Source organism: Melospiza georgiana, chromosome 2 (assembly GCF_028018845.1).
Source record: "Melospiza georgiana isolate bMelGeo1 chromosome 2, bMelGeo1.pri, whole genome shotgun sequence".
NCBI classification, from domain to species: Eukaryota; Metazoa; Chordata; class Aves; order Passeriformes; family Passerellidae; genus Melospiza; species Melospiza georgiana.
This window is the reverse complement of record NC_080431.1, coordinates 76,973,517-76,993,111: the sequence shown is the minus strand read 5'-3', so window position 1 is coordinate 76,993,111 and position 19,595 is coordinate 76,973,517. Positions and strand designations below refer to the sequence as shown.

General features: G+C 41.7%; 1 protein-coding gene across 5 annotated transcripts in view; it reads right to left on the bottom strand.

Moving 5' to 3' along the window:
- Positions 1–19,595, bottom strand: part of TENM4 (teneurin transmembrane protein 4) — a 594,684-nt gene that overhangs the window by 39,175 nt on the left and 535,914 nt on the right. For all 5 annotated transcript variants that reach the window (XM_058018885.1, XM_058018886.1, XM_058018887.1 and 2 more), the window contains 3 exons: positions 15,064–15,296; positions 5,817–5,971; positions 1,879–2,756 (listed from right to left, as the gene is read on the bottom strand). In XM_058018885.1, coding sequence (XP_057874868.1) covers positions 1,879–2,756; positions 5,817–5,971; positions 15,064–15,296 — 1,266 coding nt within the window. The remainder of the gene's footprint in view (positions 1–1,878; positions 2,757–5,816; positions 5,972–15,063; positions 15,297–19,595) is intronic.

Below are 19,595 nucleotides of genomic sequence, written 5' to 3'. Positions count from 1 at the left end.
GTAACTAATTCAGATATAGACTTTTACCCTGTAGTTTTATATAGTTGCATCAGAAACTGTCAGGAACAGTTAAACAGAGATAAGTGATCACAGGTTTGGATGAGGTATCTCTGAAGGCACAGTCACAATTCTATATTCAGTGATGCTGTGCTATCCTACAGTGCTGACTTGCTCTAGTCAAGATTTTCATAGTCCAGCCACTAGAGAATACTGTCTTCCATTTAGTTCTAAAAAGCTTTCTTATGACTCTTCTGAAGTGCATTAAAGGACCAGAATGATGACTTTCACAAATGCTCTATTTTGTTGGACAGCAAGAAATAATGGATCACTGTTATAAATATATCCACAGAGCTAGTTGGTTTTGAGCTTCTGTCTCATTTTATCTCCTTTATATTTTCAGTTGCACTTTAAAATAAAAGATTATGTTTGAGGTATAAATCTGACCATTATTAGCTGTAATATTTAGTTTGCTTCACTGTCTGTGGCTGCATCTGTTTCCAAGCACAGAACTATTGGGTTCTTTGCAAAAAGAAAATACCTCCTTGATTTAGCACAATGGTCCTGACAATATAGCTGGCTTTCACTCCTGTGGAGAAAAACACCCTCTTTTTCCTCCCTAAGGTCTTCCTCAAGCAAATTCAAAGTAAGAGATGGAGAGTACTAACTTGGATTCACTGAGGAATATTGCTACAGTAATTGCAAACAGAACATTGATAAAATGCTAATAACGTTTCAAAAGATTCATCACAGAGTTTCCATCAGTTCTTTTCAAGGAAAGAGAAGGAGCAGTGAGTATTAAGCAAAGAAACTTGAAACTGGGCCTGGAACATTTTAAGGAGAGAACCAAAGCAACCACATATCAACACACAGATATGTGGATTTAGCCAGCTTTCCTTTCCTGAATCCCTTTTTTTCCTAGCAACTTTTTTGTTTATCATCTTGGGAACTGCCTATTCTATCCAAATTGGATTCTTACAATGGGTCTATTATTATGGCAGCTGAACACTTCCATGTAACCATTCAAACCACGTGGGAAATGATGTACTTAAAGGAGCATTTCGAACAGGTTACACTTGTAAATAAAAATTAAACTAAGGAAGAGGGAGGGAAAGGGGCTCTCAACAACAGGATGAATCCTTCTAGGTGCTCCTCATCTAGTTATCTATCTTTGTCCTTTCTTATATCAGAAATGTGTTCGCTTCACTGTATTTAAAAGCAGGGAATTGCTAACAGCAGTACAGAGAAGATGTACAAATATTCAAGATACTGCCATCTCTGGGTCTTTCAGTGCATCCTATCTTCTCTCTGCTTAAAAACTCTTTGGGGATAGTCTTGAACAGTTCCAAGACTACTCTCAAAGCTTAGTGAGGCAAATTGCAACAGGAGGAATTGAGCAGTCCATTAATTACAGAATTGTTTCCAGAGCAAGCTCTCATTAGTCATTGCCAGTTGTCATTCTACACCAGACACTTCAAACAGGCTCAACAAAGACACTGCAGTATAGGAGGTAGGTGAAAAGCTGTGAAAAAAGAGGCTCTGATGGAACTTTCATACTTCCAAGGCTTTCAAAGCCAAGAAAAATTCTCTGACACACAACCTAAATCTCCAGTCCTGACTACAGCTAAGGAGAACCAGGTGTCCAAATTACTTAGAAAAACTCAGCAGAAATTCTGTTTGACTTGACTTGGTAGAGGGAGCTTATTCAAGCACTAATGCACCTACTGCCAGTACCTAGTGTTTGCATGAAATCCAATACTCTCTGTTCAGGCCATTTTATTTGCACAATAATTCTGATCAGGGAATTAAATTCTACCAACCTTGCATGGTTCAGAGAACACACAATGAAGTCAGCAGTGCCAATATCCATAAAATACTTACTCATAAAATGTTGTCCAGCCATTTTCATTGCTTTTAGTGGCAAGGAGACCAGAGTTGCCGTGGTAAGTCATCATGGCTACTTCATGCCCCTGTGTTGTCACACTCTTGAGTGCACTGTTGGTGCCAATTGTCACCCAGTAGACTTGGCCATCGGGCACCACCAGCCAGAGGGGCATTCCTGTGGAATCTCTTCGGATGTTGACTAAGTTGCCATTATTGTCAGTGATCAGGGTTATATCTCCGTCTCCAGAATAAGTGAAATTGTAAAGATAATCTCCAGTGGTAAGGCTCTGAGTATAAAGGTGCTTCCCACTGGTGTCAAACAAGTACAGTTCCTGGTCTATGGGTGAGGATAACTCATAGAGATTTTGTGTGTTGAGGAAGGGTTTGTTTTTCCGAATGAAGCGGATTCGGATGTTGCCCAGGTCGGCGACGTACAGCTCCCCGTCGGCGCACACGGCGAGGGAGGAGGGCGCGTTGAGCTTGGCGTCCTTGGCGTAGCCGTCGTCCCCCGAGAAGCAGTCACAGTTGGCATCGTTCTTGCAGTCGCAGCTGCTGGGGGCGCCGGCGACCAGGGAGATCTCCCCGTTGGTGGTGACCTGCCTGATGCGGTTGATCTTCTTCTCGTCGGTCTCAGCGATGTACAGCACCCCGTTGTGGGACACGGCCAGGGCGGTGGCGGACTCCAGCGTGGCGTGGATTGCCACCTTGCTGAGGAGAAAGTGATCCATGCCTGGCACCTGGCAGTGCATGGGCCTCCCTGCCACGATGCGCACTTGGTGGTTCTCAGAGATCTGCAGCACAACATTGTTGTCGAGGACATAGAGCGAATTATCCATGGGATTCACTGCCAGATCTGTGGGCCATTCCAGACGAACCTTCATGGTAAAAAACCACAAGGGAACTTTTATAGCAAGACATTTTTCTAGTGCATGATTGCTATAAATCAATCACAATGGGGATGGAATCAACATGGATTAAAGGGGGAATGGGTGAAAAACCCCACAACTAATTATTACTTGATAGGTGGCCACAGAGGATTTAACCTGCAGTGAGCAAGGGGGCCTTGCTCCTGGGCACGTGAAGCAGTCACAGGGAGACACCCACACTCTGCACTGGAACATTGGTGGGAACAGGATGATGGACAGAGGCAAACCATTCTACAATTTTCCCTCTCCAGCTTTTTGAACTGCTGGAAGCTGGACCTCATAGCAGAGACCTGGGACCGTAAATTTTGCTGTGTGAAGTGCTATGAAATCGGACACACAGAACAGTGATTCTTTTACTAAAGGATTTTTCACACAAGTGGCTGAACTCCTCTTGGCAAATGACAAGGAGGGATAGACACAAAACTGGCAGCTGTGCCAGCATGTGTGAATATCTGTTATAACCTATGGTTTTCTGCTTTATGCTGCAAAAATGCAGAATAGCAATTCACAGGAAACTCAGGCAATTTCAGTTCATGGAGTAGAATACTTGTGCCTTCACGGTGATTTTCACATTTTGTTTTAGCATAATGGAAAAATGGGTTCAGGAGTGACATATCCCAGTTCTACACTGATAATCCACTAAAACAGTGACTGGCAACACCACAAGTGAGTAAGAACTAGAATGACTTCATTTCTAGCTCTGCTCCTGCAATACACTCTTTTCAAGTGTGTCTTCTCTTTTAGTTGCTAAACCTAAAAAATGCTTGCCAACAGAATTCAGAACATTTTTTTTTGTAAAAAACTCCAAGTTGTGCATTTTTTGGATTATTTTATTTTATTTCAGGTGCATATAGAAAAAAAATTGGTCTTGTGCTGATGGGAACCTATTCACTCCAGTATAGTTTCTTTGTTTTGAACCTTCTTTTCCCACCATCCATCTCCATTGCTGCTTCCTCTCATTTGTCTGATATGACTAAGTTTAGAGGAGTATTTTGTAACCTTATTGGAAGGAGGAGTGGATGCCAGCAGACTCAGGTCCATGAAACCATCTTTCACTGTGATTTTACTTAAAACTGAGTAAGGAGAGACCAGGTAAGATTCAGGAACACAGGAAATTTCTATTTTTAACGCCTGTAGTTCAACATCTCTGCTAAAGCAATGCTTAATTTTGATGCTCCTATATGCCTTTTCAGCATTTATTTTAAAGGATCAGATGTAAGGTATTTAGTTCATTGTGTCTTCTAACGCTTGAGTGTGTGAGGCTTATTTTCATTGCTAAGCAGTTTGCTGAGCTCTGTCTACTCTGGTTCTCTGCTTGCAAAATCTCCTTCCTTTTCTCAGCTCCTGGCCTATTTTAACCCTTCTTGTAGTAAAACATTATAGCCTGTGGTTTTCGCTTTAATAATTCATGCCTCCATCCCTTCCAGTGGTCTTTAAGCTCTGCAGTCTTCAGTTAGCATCAAGAGCTGAGTTTATTCTGAACTGACAAGGGAATTTTCAATTTCTTAAAAACCATTCCTTGTCAACAGTGGCAGCTAAATATTTAATGTCCTCATGTCCCAGGCAGCCTCAGGGACCTGGCAGAAAGGACCCTTCTATCTGCTGTAAATGATGAAAAGCTGCTTCCCAAGCTGGATTTTATTTTTTAATTAAGCTTGTATTCAGTATGTTTCTCTACAACAGGAGTGGTTAATCTGCCAATCCCAGTACAGGTTAATCTAAAAATGGTTCCTGTCATTTTGTGACAGGAAAAAAAAGTCTTCAGCTGATACATGTTAATCTCAGAAGTATTTGAACATGACACTGGTTTACATAGAAACTACATAACCTGGAAGTAAATAATTTCTAAAGTCTGATTATACAACCGTCTTCTGCTAACTGACCCTGAAATTCACATGAAGAAAAAATTATCTCTGTAAGATGAGAAACATACTACAAGGTGGCCTTTAACCATCAAAATTTCCCTTCTATAAAAGGCAGAAAAACTTTTAAAGTCATAATTTCAGCTTGTTCATAAATTACAGACAGTGGGAGCCAGTTGCAAGGAAGCAAGAATAATCTTTTCAAATTAGAGGGAAAAAACAAGAATAGATTCCATATGGGAGCATGGAAATTATCTAGGTAGTTACAAAAAGGAAACGCCACTGACATCTATTGTGGCTGAATAACAGTACTTAGCCCTCCAGCTATGATCTATATTTTCATAGGAGAGGACAACATTCCTGCAGGCAGGCAAACAACAAGTGGCACAAAGGTTTCAAAGGACACTGTCCTAAACTGGCACAATTTGACAAGTTGGCCAGTGCCACACAAAACGGAATGCTGGGCTGTAACAGATTTCTCTTCTGCACCATCCAGCAGTAAAGCAATCAAAATCAAAATGAGATTTCCTCTTCTTTTTTTCTCTCCACCTTGAAGCCGCAGGACTTAAAAGCCCAGCATGATGGTAGCTGCAACCAATTTGCAATCTGATGCGATTCAAGATTCTTGTTTTCCTGCTGTTGCTAATTTTGGCACCACATCCTCCAATCAGTATTTCCTATGTTAATTTGATTCAGGTCTAAAATTGTGCTGGGCCAAATTAGGATGAGGAGAAGAAAAGAAAAAAAACTGTGATTAGCTAAGATGTTATAATGGAGCATGGCATATAGTCCCTGGCATATAGCGAGACATGATGGTAACAAAACCTGCCTTCCCAGGAATCTGTGCCTTCCCACTGACTGGAAACTCTGAAAGAAGTCAGTTGTGTGGCTGGGACATCTTCAAAAATTTCACCCCCAAAAATCTATGAGTTAGGGCAGTCAAGTCTTTCCTTCTGTCCTTCCTTCTGTCTTTAGTGGGTACTTCTTTTATGATCTGGTCAATTTTATACCATAAATTATGTAGAAAGCAACTCTCCTTAAGCCCTTACCTCTTTGTCAGACCTGCTGGGGAAGCACATAGACATGCAGGTAAGGGTGAAGGTGCAGGCTTGCATTCTGTAAAAACAAAACCAAACCACTGTCTTACCTGAGAAATGTCCATAACAGAGTCACAGCTGAGAGGCCGAGCAGATGTCAAGTCATTGGAACCCAACACAGTGGAGATTATTCCATTCTGATCAATCCTCCTAATCATGGTGCCATCCACAAAGTAAATCAGCCCAAACTTGTCCACGGTGATGCCTGGAAAGGATCAAAGAAAGACAGTCAGAAAGTGATGGCAGCCTGACACAAGAGCAATATATCTGAAGGCATTCCAAATGGATGAGAGGAGAGCTGGGCATGTTGGAGTCCTGGTTATCAAGAGCTTTGAACTGGCAGCATTCCATGGAAGGTACTTTTCAATGCAATTCAGAAATCCCTGCTCACTCCTGGAAAAGGGCATGGCATTCGGTGAACTGCCGAAATGAAAAGGTTTCCTAATAACTGCGTGTCTTGCATGATCAGGAACCTGGTTTTATTGCTCATGGTATGAATGGTAAGCCATGCACGTAGAAATGTTACACTAATGAATCTTTCAAAAATGGCAATAAAAAAAGGCTGTGAAATGTCCATCAGGTCAATCAAATTCCAGAGGGATAAATGAGAAAGGGCTTTCCCTGGGATAATCCTACTAATATACAGTGTTTCACCTGATTCTGAACTCTGCAAGTGATTAATTTCATTGCTCAAACCTCCTTTGTAGACATACTCCTGTCAGTGCATTTGAGGTCTGCTGACAGCAGTTACAGGCTGCTGATCTCATTTCTTGCCCTGCAGATAGTGCTCTACACTTTCCAATTAGACCACATAACAGTCTATGAGTGTGGTCATTCTAATTTTACATATCAGAAAATTAACAGATAAGGCAATTCTCACAAGGGCACAGAGAAAGGTCATGACTGAGGCAGGAGTAAGAAGTTAGGGGCTCTATTTACCTCCTCTTTGTGCATGTATAAATTAAAATAACTCCACAGTCATTCACCTCATCTACCCTATAGAGGCAGAATGTCACCCAGCATAATATTTGAGTGTGTTAAAGACACTACAAGCTTGTAAAGAAACAGAAAAAGAATGTAGAGGCCTGTAACATCTTTTTTTATGCAAGTGAAAATTCTGCTTGAAATATATGAATATTAGGATCTTCCTGTTTGGTTTCTTTTGCTTTCAGGGTTAACAATCACTTGGCAAAAAGCAGACATCTGCACTGTGCATCTAAGCAAGTATCTGAAGCTATTCCAACCAGTGGAGAGAGAAATCTACTTTGAAAGTGTAATTTGTATCACCCTAAAGCCCATATCCCCAAGTCACTATACAAATCCTACTGGAAATACCTTTTCCTCCCATTTGACTATAAAAGCATACTACAGCAAATACCTCTAAAGAAAACATTTATATTGTAGGCAGATTAAATTACTGATCTGAATTCTCACTAGACTGTCTCTTTGGCTGTCATCTTGGTGACAGAAATGATGGAAATTCTGTTTCAGATAGAAAGCTTTGAGAATGTTTGAGGAGTGATCAGACCTTGTGTTCCTCCAAAATGCTGTTTTGCAGCCAGATCTCCTTATTTGAAACATCTACACTCTCAGTCTCCATCCACTGTGAGCTCTGCTGTGAAGTGCAGATGCAGCAGTTCACAGATCAAAAATTCTAGATTTTAATAGAGTAGAGATTAATCCTCTGATTGCTTTGGCAACTAAAATCATGGCCTTCAGCCAGCACTGTAAGTATTGCATGGGCTGGAAGCCACGGAGGTAGGTGATATGTAGAAGAACATAGCAGATTTGATTATACGGAAATCCACACAAGATAATCTGGCCTGGCAGAAAAACATTAGGACTAAGTCATTGTTTGAGAGAAAGAACAAACTTCTGCATTGAGCTGAGATAAAGGAAGGGATTCAGACATGGTTGCAACCTGTTGATTCCAAGTCAATTAGGAGTCAGAAAACTGGTGTTTCCAATCACTGAGTGGAATGGGAGCTGTGTCTTATTGCCAGGAGGCAAAACCAGCATTTTCTTTACTTCTTCACAGCATGACCCTGTTTGAAGGGCATCACTTTGACCTAGATCAGATATTTGATCATCACACCTGTGTGGTTTAAGAATAGCCTCTACGGCAGTAAGAAAAAAAATTACTTGCTGCTTTCAAGATGAAATTCATTAATTTTGGAGGGGATTATATAGCAGGATTGCTGAGATAATGCATGACAGGACTGAATGACCTAAAATATTGCATCTAGTCCTACACTAATACCTGTGTTGAATTCATGCCAAAGACTCATCTTTGCAGGGCCGTGAAACAAGAGTCTCAAAGAGGGGCACAAGGCAACTGTTGAACATCAGAATTTACTAAGAATAGTGAGGCACTGGCAAAAGTTTTCCAAATAAATTGTGGCTGCCCCATCCCTGGAAGTGTTCAATCACAGGTTGGATGGGCTTTGAGTAAACTGGTCTAGTGGAAGGTGTTCCTCCTCAGGGTGGGTAGAAACTAGATGGTCTTTATCCTCCCTGCTAATCCAAACCATTCTATGATCTGATGAATGCTATGGGAGAAGCCACAGTAGTGGTGGCCATTTATTCTCACTGTAAATATAAACACATCACTTATTTAAACACTTTGTTAAATGCTTGCAGAAGGATCTGATGGGATAAGCGTCAATATCTCACTGGCATCCATGCCTTTCAGGAAGCTATCTTTACCTGCCATGAGATTTGTCAGCACTATGACCTCTTCAATGGATCCATCCAAGATACTGGCATGTCACCGGTCACTGTCATCTGCTGTTGAGGGTCTCTGCTCCTCTTAATTATTTTGCCTACTGAGTGCCAAGTTCTTTCAAGTTTGCTGGTATTTGCTTAAAAACCAACAACTAAGGTCTTTAAGCAATATGGCAGACATGCTTTTTTTTTGGAAGAAGCATGATAGAAGGTTCAGTTGATCTTAATTGGCTTTTGTCAAACACTCAAAAGAGTCTCTTACCTATTCCTTGGTTCACAACAAGTATTTTTCCGGGTGCCTGTCCATTACTGTGTGTGACAAGCCAAAAGCCAGTGAAGGGTGGCAGGCTGGATAATGCGATTTTCAATGAGGCAGAATTTTCTCCCTTAGCTAGTTCCATATGTATTGGATTGGACTTATCAGCAGTGTTTGCTGGCAGTGTCTCACTGTGTGCAGTGCTGGGGTTTGATGGCTGGTCTGATTACCCAGTTACAATAATAATAACCTGGATGCACTGTGGCCCTTGAGCCAGCTCTGATCAGCTGATAGGGCACAACTTTATTTTGCATTCCAGCTTAGACAAAGAGCTTGCACACCCAGGTAAGTGGAAGTGGGATAGCAAAGTTACCACTTATCACTCTGCTCCAGAGCAATGGTACGTGTATGTGCTCTTATCACTGAACACTTCTCTGCTTATCCCTCTTTCATAATGGCTAAGCAATCTGAATTGCCTCACATTTCCTGAGATGTTCTGTAGGGCAGCAGAGTTTGCAGTTTGTAAAATCCCCAAATTCCGACTTGCACACATTCCTTACATGGCAGCTGCTCCACTCCCTTCCTGATTTTGCTGAGTGTCTCGGAATCAAAACTAATTCTAGAGAAGAGCCCTGCTATCCCACAGACAAGTGTCTTTGGATGGATGACTTCAGTGAAAAGGGAAAGAAGCATCTCATGGATGCTTTGCAGCAGATTGTAGAGGTTAGGTTGGACCTTTCTGTTTCCTCTCTGATATAGGCACAGTTCCAGCACTGGGAGCTGGCTCCTGCAAACAGGCACAGAAATGGGTAATTCACATGTTATGCGTGTTAAGCCCAAGGCCTTGGCTTGCTTTGGCAGAAGGCTCCTCTCATGTTTCCATAGGAACATAAGGGAATTACAGCCTCTCAGCATATAGCTCCAAGTTCAGCCTCTCAGTTACTGAGAGGAAACAGCTGCTGCCACTACCCAGGTAGCATTGCAGATCCAAACCTTAAGTTCTGAGATATGAAACACATACGCTATGAAATCGTGCTGGCTCCCCTTGCATAAGCAGAGATCCCTCACAAAACAAGGGCTTGTAGCACCACGTGCATCTCACCAGTGAGCTGTGCTGATAGAAAGTTGATGCGATGACATTTGCTTGAAATGTCAGGACCTTGTAGCATGAAGAGGTGACAGCACAAGGTTATGCTACAAATAGCTACTGGGACATGGTGAGTTTCTTGTAGAAAACAAACCACTAAAAGTGATAGCATGGTGCATATAGCTCTAGTTAGGAAAAGAAAAAGGGGAAAACCCTTTTCACTGAAAAACAAGGTGCTTAAAAGAAATCCAAATTTGGACCTTTCTTGTCTGACTGGATGCTGAATGACTGAGTAATAAAATGGCAGATCAAAATCAATGTCAGTAAGTACAGAAAATTCACAAGGGAACGAGAAAGCCTAACTACCCTTATACACTGACAATCTCAAAAAGAGCACATAGGAAAAAGATTCTGGAATTTCTGTGAAAAGTTTTCTGCTAAGATCAGTTTTGTGCTATGCAGTGGTCAAGAAGGGAACCACAAGACAGCAAGGAATTAGCAAAGAAACAGAAAAAAAACCAACAAAACAGTGGCTTGGCCTTAAAAGGACCATTCTTTTTCATGACATGGCTAAAGAAATTGTGAAAATTATTAGCACAGGGTGCCTGGAAGAACAAAACTAGGTGTTCAGAAAGGTTTCTTAGCCAATTGATGCTAATATATGAAGCACAGGTCTGGTGCAACTTCTTCAGAAATTCCCCTAAATACTGATGATTAGCATCTGGAATGTTAGCACAGGAAGACCACATTGCCCCTGTCCCTAAGTGTCTTCTGGCCAAAGGACAAGAAATTTGTTCAGTCAGCTTCTGGTCTTTCCCAAAATGGTCCTATTATTATCTGACCATATAAATGTTAACAGATTGTGGAGGGTTACTTTCCTCAATTAGTTCTGTCGAACTCTTCAACACTTAGAGAACAACTGAGATTTTGTTTACACATTCAGCAGGGCAGAGTGAAAGAACCAATCTGTCCCCAAATTAATTACTTCATTTCACATTGGTGTTATGGTGCTAAATGAATGAGATGTCCCCTCTCTCCCCATGTGCCTTCTGAAACCTCCTTCCTATTGTGTCAGACTTGTCACTGCAATCTCTCTTAATTGCAAGCTCCTTGGTAATTTGTCTGCCACAACATTTTCCCGAGAAGAACCAATGGTGAGTACTCAGATGAAAAGAAATGCTCTGACAAGCTGGAGTTTTAATTTTTCTTTAGATTGCTTGTAGAAAAGGATCATTATTAGCAGATGATAATTAGGAAGTGGTAACACTTTAATTTGCAAGGATATATTGAAATTCATTAGCATCTGAAAGCTTTGCTGTGCTCTGTGGCAAATGAATTGGACAAATCAGACTGGTTCCTAATAGCTGTAATAAATACCCTGACCAAACAACTGCCACCCCTATTTCATCTGTGGATCTATCTATCCTGTGTTTCTGTAGCCTACCTTTATTAAACAAGCCAAAGATGGGTAAAGTGTGAAACTCCTGGAGGGTTTTACCCCTTCTAATTTCTTTTCTAAGCTAATGGTCTAAAAGGAGTTCTTCCTTCACTGGAGTGAGACAAGAATCTCTGTCCAGAAGGTATTTCAGAGAAATGTCAATACAAGGATAATGGTTCTGAACTAAAACAGGGTGGATTTAGATTATATATTAGAAAGAAATCCCTTCCTGTGAGTGACTGGCACTGGTTGACCAGAGAGGCTGTGGATGCTCATCCCTGGAAGTGTTCAAGGCCAGGCTGGATGGGGCTCTGAGCAACCTGATTTAGTGAAAGGCATCCCTGCCCATGGTTGTGGGGCTGGAACTGGATGGTCTTTGAAGGTCGCTTCCAACCCAAAGCATTCTACTCAAAGCATTCCCTCTGAACTCAAGGGAGCTGAGGTGAAAACTGGAGGAAGTGATCAAAACAATGGGGAAAAGTGTGCTGCTCAGAATGTGCAGAACCATTCTGAACTGTATTTGCTGTGGTGGGGACCTCACTCTTCAGGCTATCAGATCCAGGAGAAGACCAGAACTCCCAGAATGGGGTTCATCCCACCTTGAACATGTGCATAGTCACAGAATGAACCACCTTCAGGGTACTAGTTTCTTTCCACTGTGAAGAGACCCAAAAAAACCCACTAAGACCAGACGCTTGACTGGTCCAAGGGACTAAAGATATATGCAAAGGCATATGATGACAGCTTGCGATTATTTCTCCAGTCTTAATGAATTGCTGGTTTTCATCTGGCTGGAAGGTATCCCTCAGTATGTTCCAGCAAGCTGAAAATATCAGCTAATTAAAACATCATGAAAGGCAAGACTTTTATTCTTTATGATTTTTGAAAAAGTGCAAAGATGTCCTTAAAATACAGAAATCATACTTGGAATGAAGCAGTTATGTTCAGAGCAAAAAAAAAAAAAAAAAAAGCTTTAGGCTTAAAAAGTAGAGTTCTGTGAAGAGCAATGATTCTTGAAAAACTGACTTTCCAAGTCCTTCCCTGGCCAGCTGATATCTCTATAGCTACAGAATAGTCTTCTAATTTCCTTTACCATTCACTTATGAGTGTTTATTTGCCTGCCAAGACTCAGAAGCAGAGGGTCACTTGAGATCTACTGGTTACTTGTACAATAAATAATTTTTATTTTGAACTATTATGAAATACATGAGGGAAGAGCATTTGCTGGATTTTTCTGCTAGGATGAACGACTGTGGGAGCATAAACAATGGTGACATTACATTGTCAGCATGAGTTTTCACTGTTCATCATTTGTTGAGGGGACTGGGGAGTGAGTCACACCTGCCACAGCCATTGCCTCAGCAGAATTTGCAAAGTCAGGTTAGAATCAGATCAGGGAACACTGTTTAGGAGCTTTCTATTGGCAGTGCAGGCTTGCTTTCTGCATTATTATTTTCTTCTTGTCATTTTGCTTCATGTCATTTCCTCTTTCACCCTCAATTTACTTCTGTTTTGTGAAATTTTGGAGCTATGAGGAATGAATGCATGAATTTTGCTGTTATATGATTGAGGTGGAAGAATGGTCTCCTGAGAGCTTCAGTTGCCAACAAGATGGATTTCAGTGCTGAAAACTTTGAACTCCAGAGCTGTTTGCTATAGCAAAGCAGAAACATAAGTCATCTAAACCTTGTAACATTCACCCATGGATGGAAATGAATAATATTCCTCTTATCTTGTAGAAGGGAGAACAGAGGACCAACAAAAGTGGTGGGGTATTTGTTTTGCACTGATTGAACTTCAAAGAGGTGCAGAAAATTGGATTACAGATTTCTGGATTCCCTGATCTCATGATTCATCTGCTGGACTGCCTGAATATCTCTGCGCAAGTCACTTAATTTTCCTTTCAGTCAGCCTTCTCATTTCAGTGAGACAAATTCTACACTACAAACTGACCACCAGTAGCTGTTCCTTTACTTTATCTGTGCTTCTGACAATACTTTAGCCCAATATAATGGTTAACTCATGGGATTCTCAAGAGCTTGGAAACCATGCTGGACTCTTTGAATATTACAGGGGTAGAAGTCTGAGTTTTGATGCTTTTTGGCAAAAAAAAATAGGTCCTCCAAAGTACATTCTTCTGCATCCTTGCCAGGAAACAACTAGCTGACATAACAAAAAAACCACAACCAAACAAAAACCCAAACAAACAAACAAAAAACCAAACCCAAACAAAAACAAACCCCCCCAAAAAACAAAAAACCCAACCAAACCAAAGCCAAAAAATCAGAGCCAGACCTGGCACAAAAGCTCATTAAATCAGTTTGGATTCAGTAACAACAATGTCATCTCTATGTCATGAAAAATAACTTCCTGAGAATCGCATAATCATTGAAGGGTTTGGGTTGGAGGGGACCTTTAAAATCATTCAGTTCCAAACCCTTGCCATGGGCTGGGACTCCTTCCACTAGACCAGGTAGATCAAAGCCCTAACCAACCTGTCCTTGAACACTTCCAGAGATGAGAGAGCCACAACTTCTTTGGGAATCTCATCTGCTCTCAGTGAAATAACTTTCCATAAAATCACAGAATGGTTTGGGTTGGAAGAGGCCTTTGAAAGTCATCTAGTCCAAACCTGCTGTCGTAGGCAGGAGCACTTGTTAAAGGATCCCCAAGTTTTGCTGAGGGGTTGCTTTACAAAGAGGTTGGGATAGGCTTGGCCACTGTTGTGCTGAGGAAGGAGGGAGCTACCACTCTCCAGTGCAATGAAAAAAAAAAACATGCAGCACATTGATGTCAAAGTCAAGAACCTATAAATAATCTTGCACTCTGAACAGCTGCGCAGAAGGCAACACATAACAGGCAAAACCACCCCATCTCAATAAAACATTCCTGCATGGGTGTCCTTTGCAGCCCTCTTCACAAACACGGTCGAAAATCTGTGCACAAAGAGTGCCTTCCACCTCATCTCTATCTGCTCCTCCTCATCTCTACCCTCTCCACCTCATCTCTATCCCCGTGTGTTTTTATTTTTCTGAGGTGCTGTGGACAGCTGGGAGGAGCGACCTCCTCCATATGCAGAGCTTGTTACCTTGAGATTGCCAGACTGAAGTCTTGGCTACACACAGGACTGCATATGTTTGGCTAAACCTGTTTTGAACAATTTAGTTCACAGCCATGAAGGCTGCGTGATGCTTTTATTCTGATTCGACTGTGCTTTTATCACATTTCAGGATGCTGGAACCAGGTAAAATTAAGCTGAATTAGACCATTCTCATATCAAATTTAGTATCCACACCCTACAGGATTTAAGCTACATGCTGTGATACATCATGTCAATGTCTAAACCACCATTTGCATATTTTTGAGCTGTATGCTAGTTTTGCTGCCCTTTTACATATATATACACACAGCAATGCTTAAAGGCCTTTTTTTAATGCCAAGAAAGCCTCAGTGAATTGAATATTAGTGATTCCTGCCCAGGTTGGGAGGGACCGAGCACTGTTGGTAAGGAGGAGTAGTGGCTCCACAGGTATAAAAGTGATGGGTGGATTTGTTCCACTGCCCTCTGGACATGTGCCCATCATTGAACCCCTCTGGCCTGGCATTCCTCCCAGCCATGTGAATTTGAAGAAACATGACACAACTAGCTGAAGGTGAGACATACTTATTTCCAGGAGCAAGCCCTTAGGATGTGTTTCAGAACTGGAGAGGAGAGCAATCTCCAGTGTGACTAAACAAGCTGCTTTCAAAAAACCCCCTTTAAAATAGCCAGTGGAGAAGAAGCAGTCTCACCCCTGGGATTTGTAAGGGTGGCATCAGTGCCTTTGCCTCCATCTCCACAGCGGGTATCATCAAATGGGAGGCACTGATCCCCAGTTCCAGCCAAGACCTCTGAGTTCTTCACAATGTCTTTCACTGACGTGGTTGACTTGATTTTATAGATACGTCGGCTGTTGGTGTCTGAGAGGTAGATGGAGCCGGTGATCGGATCTGTGGTCAAGTAATACTTATGAGCTGGGCTGTGGCTGAAAAACAAGGGTATGACATCATTAATTTTTTGGATGATGTGCTTCCTTAAGTCAACAGGCAATGCAAACACTTTAGAGAATAAAAACGCATAGGGCAGAGAGACCGGGAAAGTGAAGGAGTGCTGTTTTGGACAAGGTTAGTACACGGTGTGTTACAGCATGGGATCCCAAGCTGCATCCATTAGCAGTCACTGTGCCTGGGGTGCTCTCTGGCATGGAGGGAAGCAACCAAAGGAAAGGGCTCTCTGGTCTGAGTGTGAGCCAAAACCATGCCAGGAACTACTACAGATTGAGTTCCAGTGCCTGTGTTTGCTTAATTAACTTGTTACAGACATAGTCCTGAAACTGGTGTTCGTGCAGTGCCAGGAAGTGAAGGGAAAACAGAGAACATTAGGGAAATAAAACAAATAATAATGAAAGAAAAATCTGCCCTCCCAACAAAGACTAATACAAACTCCAAAAGGAGACTCCCTGTATAAAGCACTTGAAGATACACCCTTCAAGATCACTGCATCAAGGTTCATCTGGTGCTCTTGCTGACTCCAGCAAAGACTCTAAAGTTCTGTTCTGCCCTCAGGGAGATTAAGGGAATCCTACCACTGAATTCAGCTGGACCTCAATGATGAGAGAAAAAAAGTAATTCCTGAGTGGCACATTTTGCCCCAAGTAAAGCATGAACTGAGGAACCTGAACATCAGTCCCCTGTTGAACACCCTCTGCTCACTGTTTCCTTGGACACAAGAAAGGGTGGCTGAGAAAACAGGATGAGCAGACAGAATGATAATATTTTTAGCTCCATGACTGCAACACTAAATAAGCCCAAGACTGAAGAAATTAATAAACTAGAATCCACTTTATGGAAAGCATCCAATAGAACTGGCCAGAAAAAAACAACCAGATGGGTTTAGACAAAATTTAAACTATTGTCTTGCAAGGACTTTACCTGTATTTTAACATAGATACTTAAGATATTAATATCTTTTATTAAAATTGTTGACTACTAGTGTGTAATGAGCTGCATCTCTTCTAAGCCTGAAACTAACAGGTTAGACTTTTAACATTTGTCCTGAACAGATTTATTTTCCTTCTAAGAAAGCCTAACTAGTAATTAGAACAAGTATGAAAAGTATCTACTTTTCTCCAGAACATCTTCAGGCTGTCCAAACTCATCAAATCCAAAGAATTCATAATAAAAATCTAGGCCACAGTTCACATATTTGCACTTAATGGAATTGTTCCAGGAGAAGCTGACTAGAAACTTGAGTGTCAATCACAGTTGACTTTATTCTGCATATAGAAAATTCCTCTCAACCTTTATATTAGGAAAATTACCCCCCTCTTCAGACACGTAAAAATTACTGAGTTATTCTCATATTTAAAAAGCAGCAAATTGGTTCTTCATTCAAATTATTTAATACTGTGCGGGTGAGGGAAAAGCACCTTTCTGATTTATTCTGGAATATCCCTTGTGATTTATCCTATTAAAGTCTGAACAGATTTCATCTCCAAAAATGACACTGATTCTTGCTAAATAAAATGCTCTGACCTTCAAGACAGCTCCAGCCTGACAGTTCAGTCTCCATCTGTATTCCTTCCCAATGACAGCAGGCTGGGAGGGTATTATTTCATTTACCTGCATGTCACTCACACTAAGCAAGTGGCTTCAACCCTGGTGGAAGAAGTTCCCTGTGGGAATCCATCATCCATTTTGATCAGGGCCTTGCATTTTTTGCTGACTGTCCTAACAAAGCCCTGCTGAATGTCAGTAAGCTCTTGAGCTGTTCATAATCTCTATTTTGCATGGGAGGTGGACAAGAGGAGGACAGATTTAATGGCACTTTGCAATCCTTTACCATCTTTGACTGGCAAGCACAGATAACTTTCCCAGAGTTTTAGAGCAGGCTATGTGCAGATGGGCAAAGGCAAATGACTTACTCAGAGATGGAGAAAAATGGGGACAGAGAGAAATTCCTGCTCCCCTCTCCCAGCAATATTGTTGTGACTAATTTTTGGATTGCACAGCCCCACTCTGGTGGATTTTATTATTGATTACAATCTTCTGTAAAAAAGACAGCTCTTAAAACAATTTTCTACTCCCAGCTCTTGTCTAGAATAGATGCTGAAACAACCTGTTAAAACAGTCAAGCTGGAATTTACCCCCCTGGCCCTGCCAACTGTTTTTAGCACTGCAGAGAGTTAGTATTGTACTCTGCCCTAGCATGAACTGCACAGTGTTATACACTGGAGGTTTTTTTGTCACTTTGAGATCCTTCAGGGTGAAAGATGCTTAAATAAACATACCCTGGTCATCTAAAATCACCCAAACTGCTTTCCTTTATCTGTGATAATGCATGAGTGGTGGAGCCAGGCACGTTGGGGATTCACTTTTTATTTAAAACCACAGTCAAAGGCAAATCCAAGTGGTAAACTGGACTGGGCTGAACAGGAACTGAAATAAATATGCCTGGGGTGAAGCAGAGAAGGCATTTTCCCCCCTTTTATCCCTTCTTGTTTCTCAGCTAGGTCAAAGTCCAAAACAAAAGACAAGACTTTTTACTATTCAAAAGACTTGATCGGCTATATTATTTGTAGTCTTAGAATATCTATCCCATATTGGCACTGCCAGTAGAAAATCACAGTGGAAGAAGAGCTGATTTCCCATTCAGAGTGTTCCTTGAGCTATTACAGTCTTTTAGAAGAAAACCTGAGCAATGCATTTGTATTTTAAACCCCCTGAAGCAATAACACTGAAATTGCAGTGATGGGATGGGATGGGCTGGTCCCTAGCCAAGAACTGACACTTTGGTGGGTATTAGTGGGCATGATGGTGTAGTCACTGGGAATGAGAACAGTCTCATGGTTCTGCAAGCCAAAGTGAAATAGAGGTGATACTGCTTCCCTGTATACTTGTGACAGAGTGATGTGCTGGGAAAGCACAGGGAAATCTTCCACGTCCACAGTGATCCCACTTCTTTGGGGTTATGTATAGTCTCTTCCATACATCTGCCTTCTCCCTTTTATCATTCTCATTATTTGGAGAGGATAGTACCAGTATCATTTAGGGAGCTCTGCAGGTATGTTAAGAGATTCAGACTCCATTTTAAAGTGCTTGTGCTTTATGTGATTCCTTACGCACAGGTACAGGGAAGAAACAGGATAAAAAATTGTGAGGGTGATAAAAAATTGCCAGGGTGAGCTGGCAGAGGCATGAGGTTTGAATTGTGAATTGCTTCAGTTGTACTATAATACGTGCACAGGCTTTGAACAGAGGCTGGTATTTTCCCTTTGGGCCCAGAGCCCATATTTTGGAGGAGTCCTAGGAAGGAACCTCCTGCTCCAGACTGGGAAGCCAGTCTCTAAGGAAAAGAGATGAGAAAAGGGAGATGGTTCCTTTTTTCAGCAGGTTCCCTACAAAACATCAGCACAGCACACTACACCTTTTTATTGGTTTCTGTAAAATGCCAAGGGATTAATTTCACCAAGCTTTAGATGGTTACAAAGTAGATGCTTACATCAGAGCTGGCTGCCTTGATTCCCTTTACAAGCAGTGGAGAGAAATATCACCTTTTGGGGTAGGACTTGTCCGACTATTTTCAACATTCGTCTCACAAGATTAACTGTATCTTAGTTTCTCAAATGCAAGGGCATCTATCACCTCCTCGAAGGACAACCTCTGTTACTGGTCACTGTACAGATCTGGCACCCACTGTGGCCAACAGACAGGAGCAGTCACACCTCCAAAATTAGCTACTCACAACCACTGACCTGGATAAACCCCTGGGGCTTCTTTGGATCTGACGTCTCTGTTTAAGGACACAAAACCACCTCTTTTTCTCTGCCAGCTACCCACTTTTCCTCTGAGTTTTGCTGGCCATGTACATTTGCTGGTGACTAAAGAACCACCAAATTCCTGCAGTCAGGAGGTTTTTGCTCAGTGGGGCTGTGTTTCCATGGCTCCATGCTAAGCACCCTGCAGCTCAGACCCAGAGGATTTAATTATTGTAGCTTGTGTGAGGTACTGGTCTTTTTTCCCTGGGTGACACTCAATAGATTAATACCTAAGGAAGCCACACAGTGCAGTGAGCTGGATTTGCACTTGGTCTTTTAGTGTTTGCAGTTTGTGTGTGATGCCCAAAGCTTTCTAGTGCGACATGCTGGACACTTAAATTTTATACCAATGCCATAAGCCAATCCAGAGATGGCAAGGGACTTTTTATCTGATCCTAGAGCTGTTTGCTGAGATACCTCTCTTTGTCACTAATTGTAGACTTCTCTCTACAGTATTAATGGAAACAA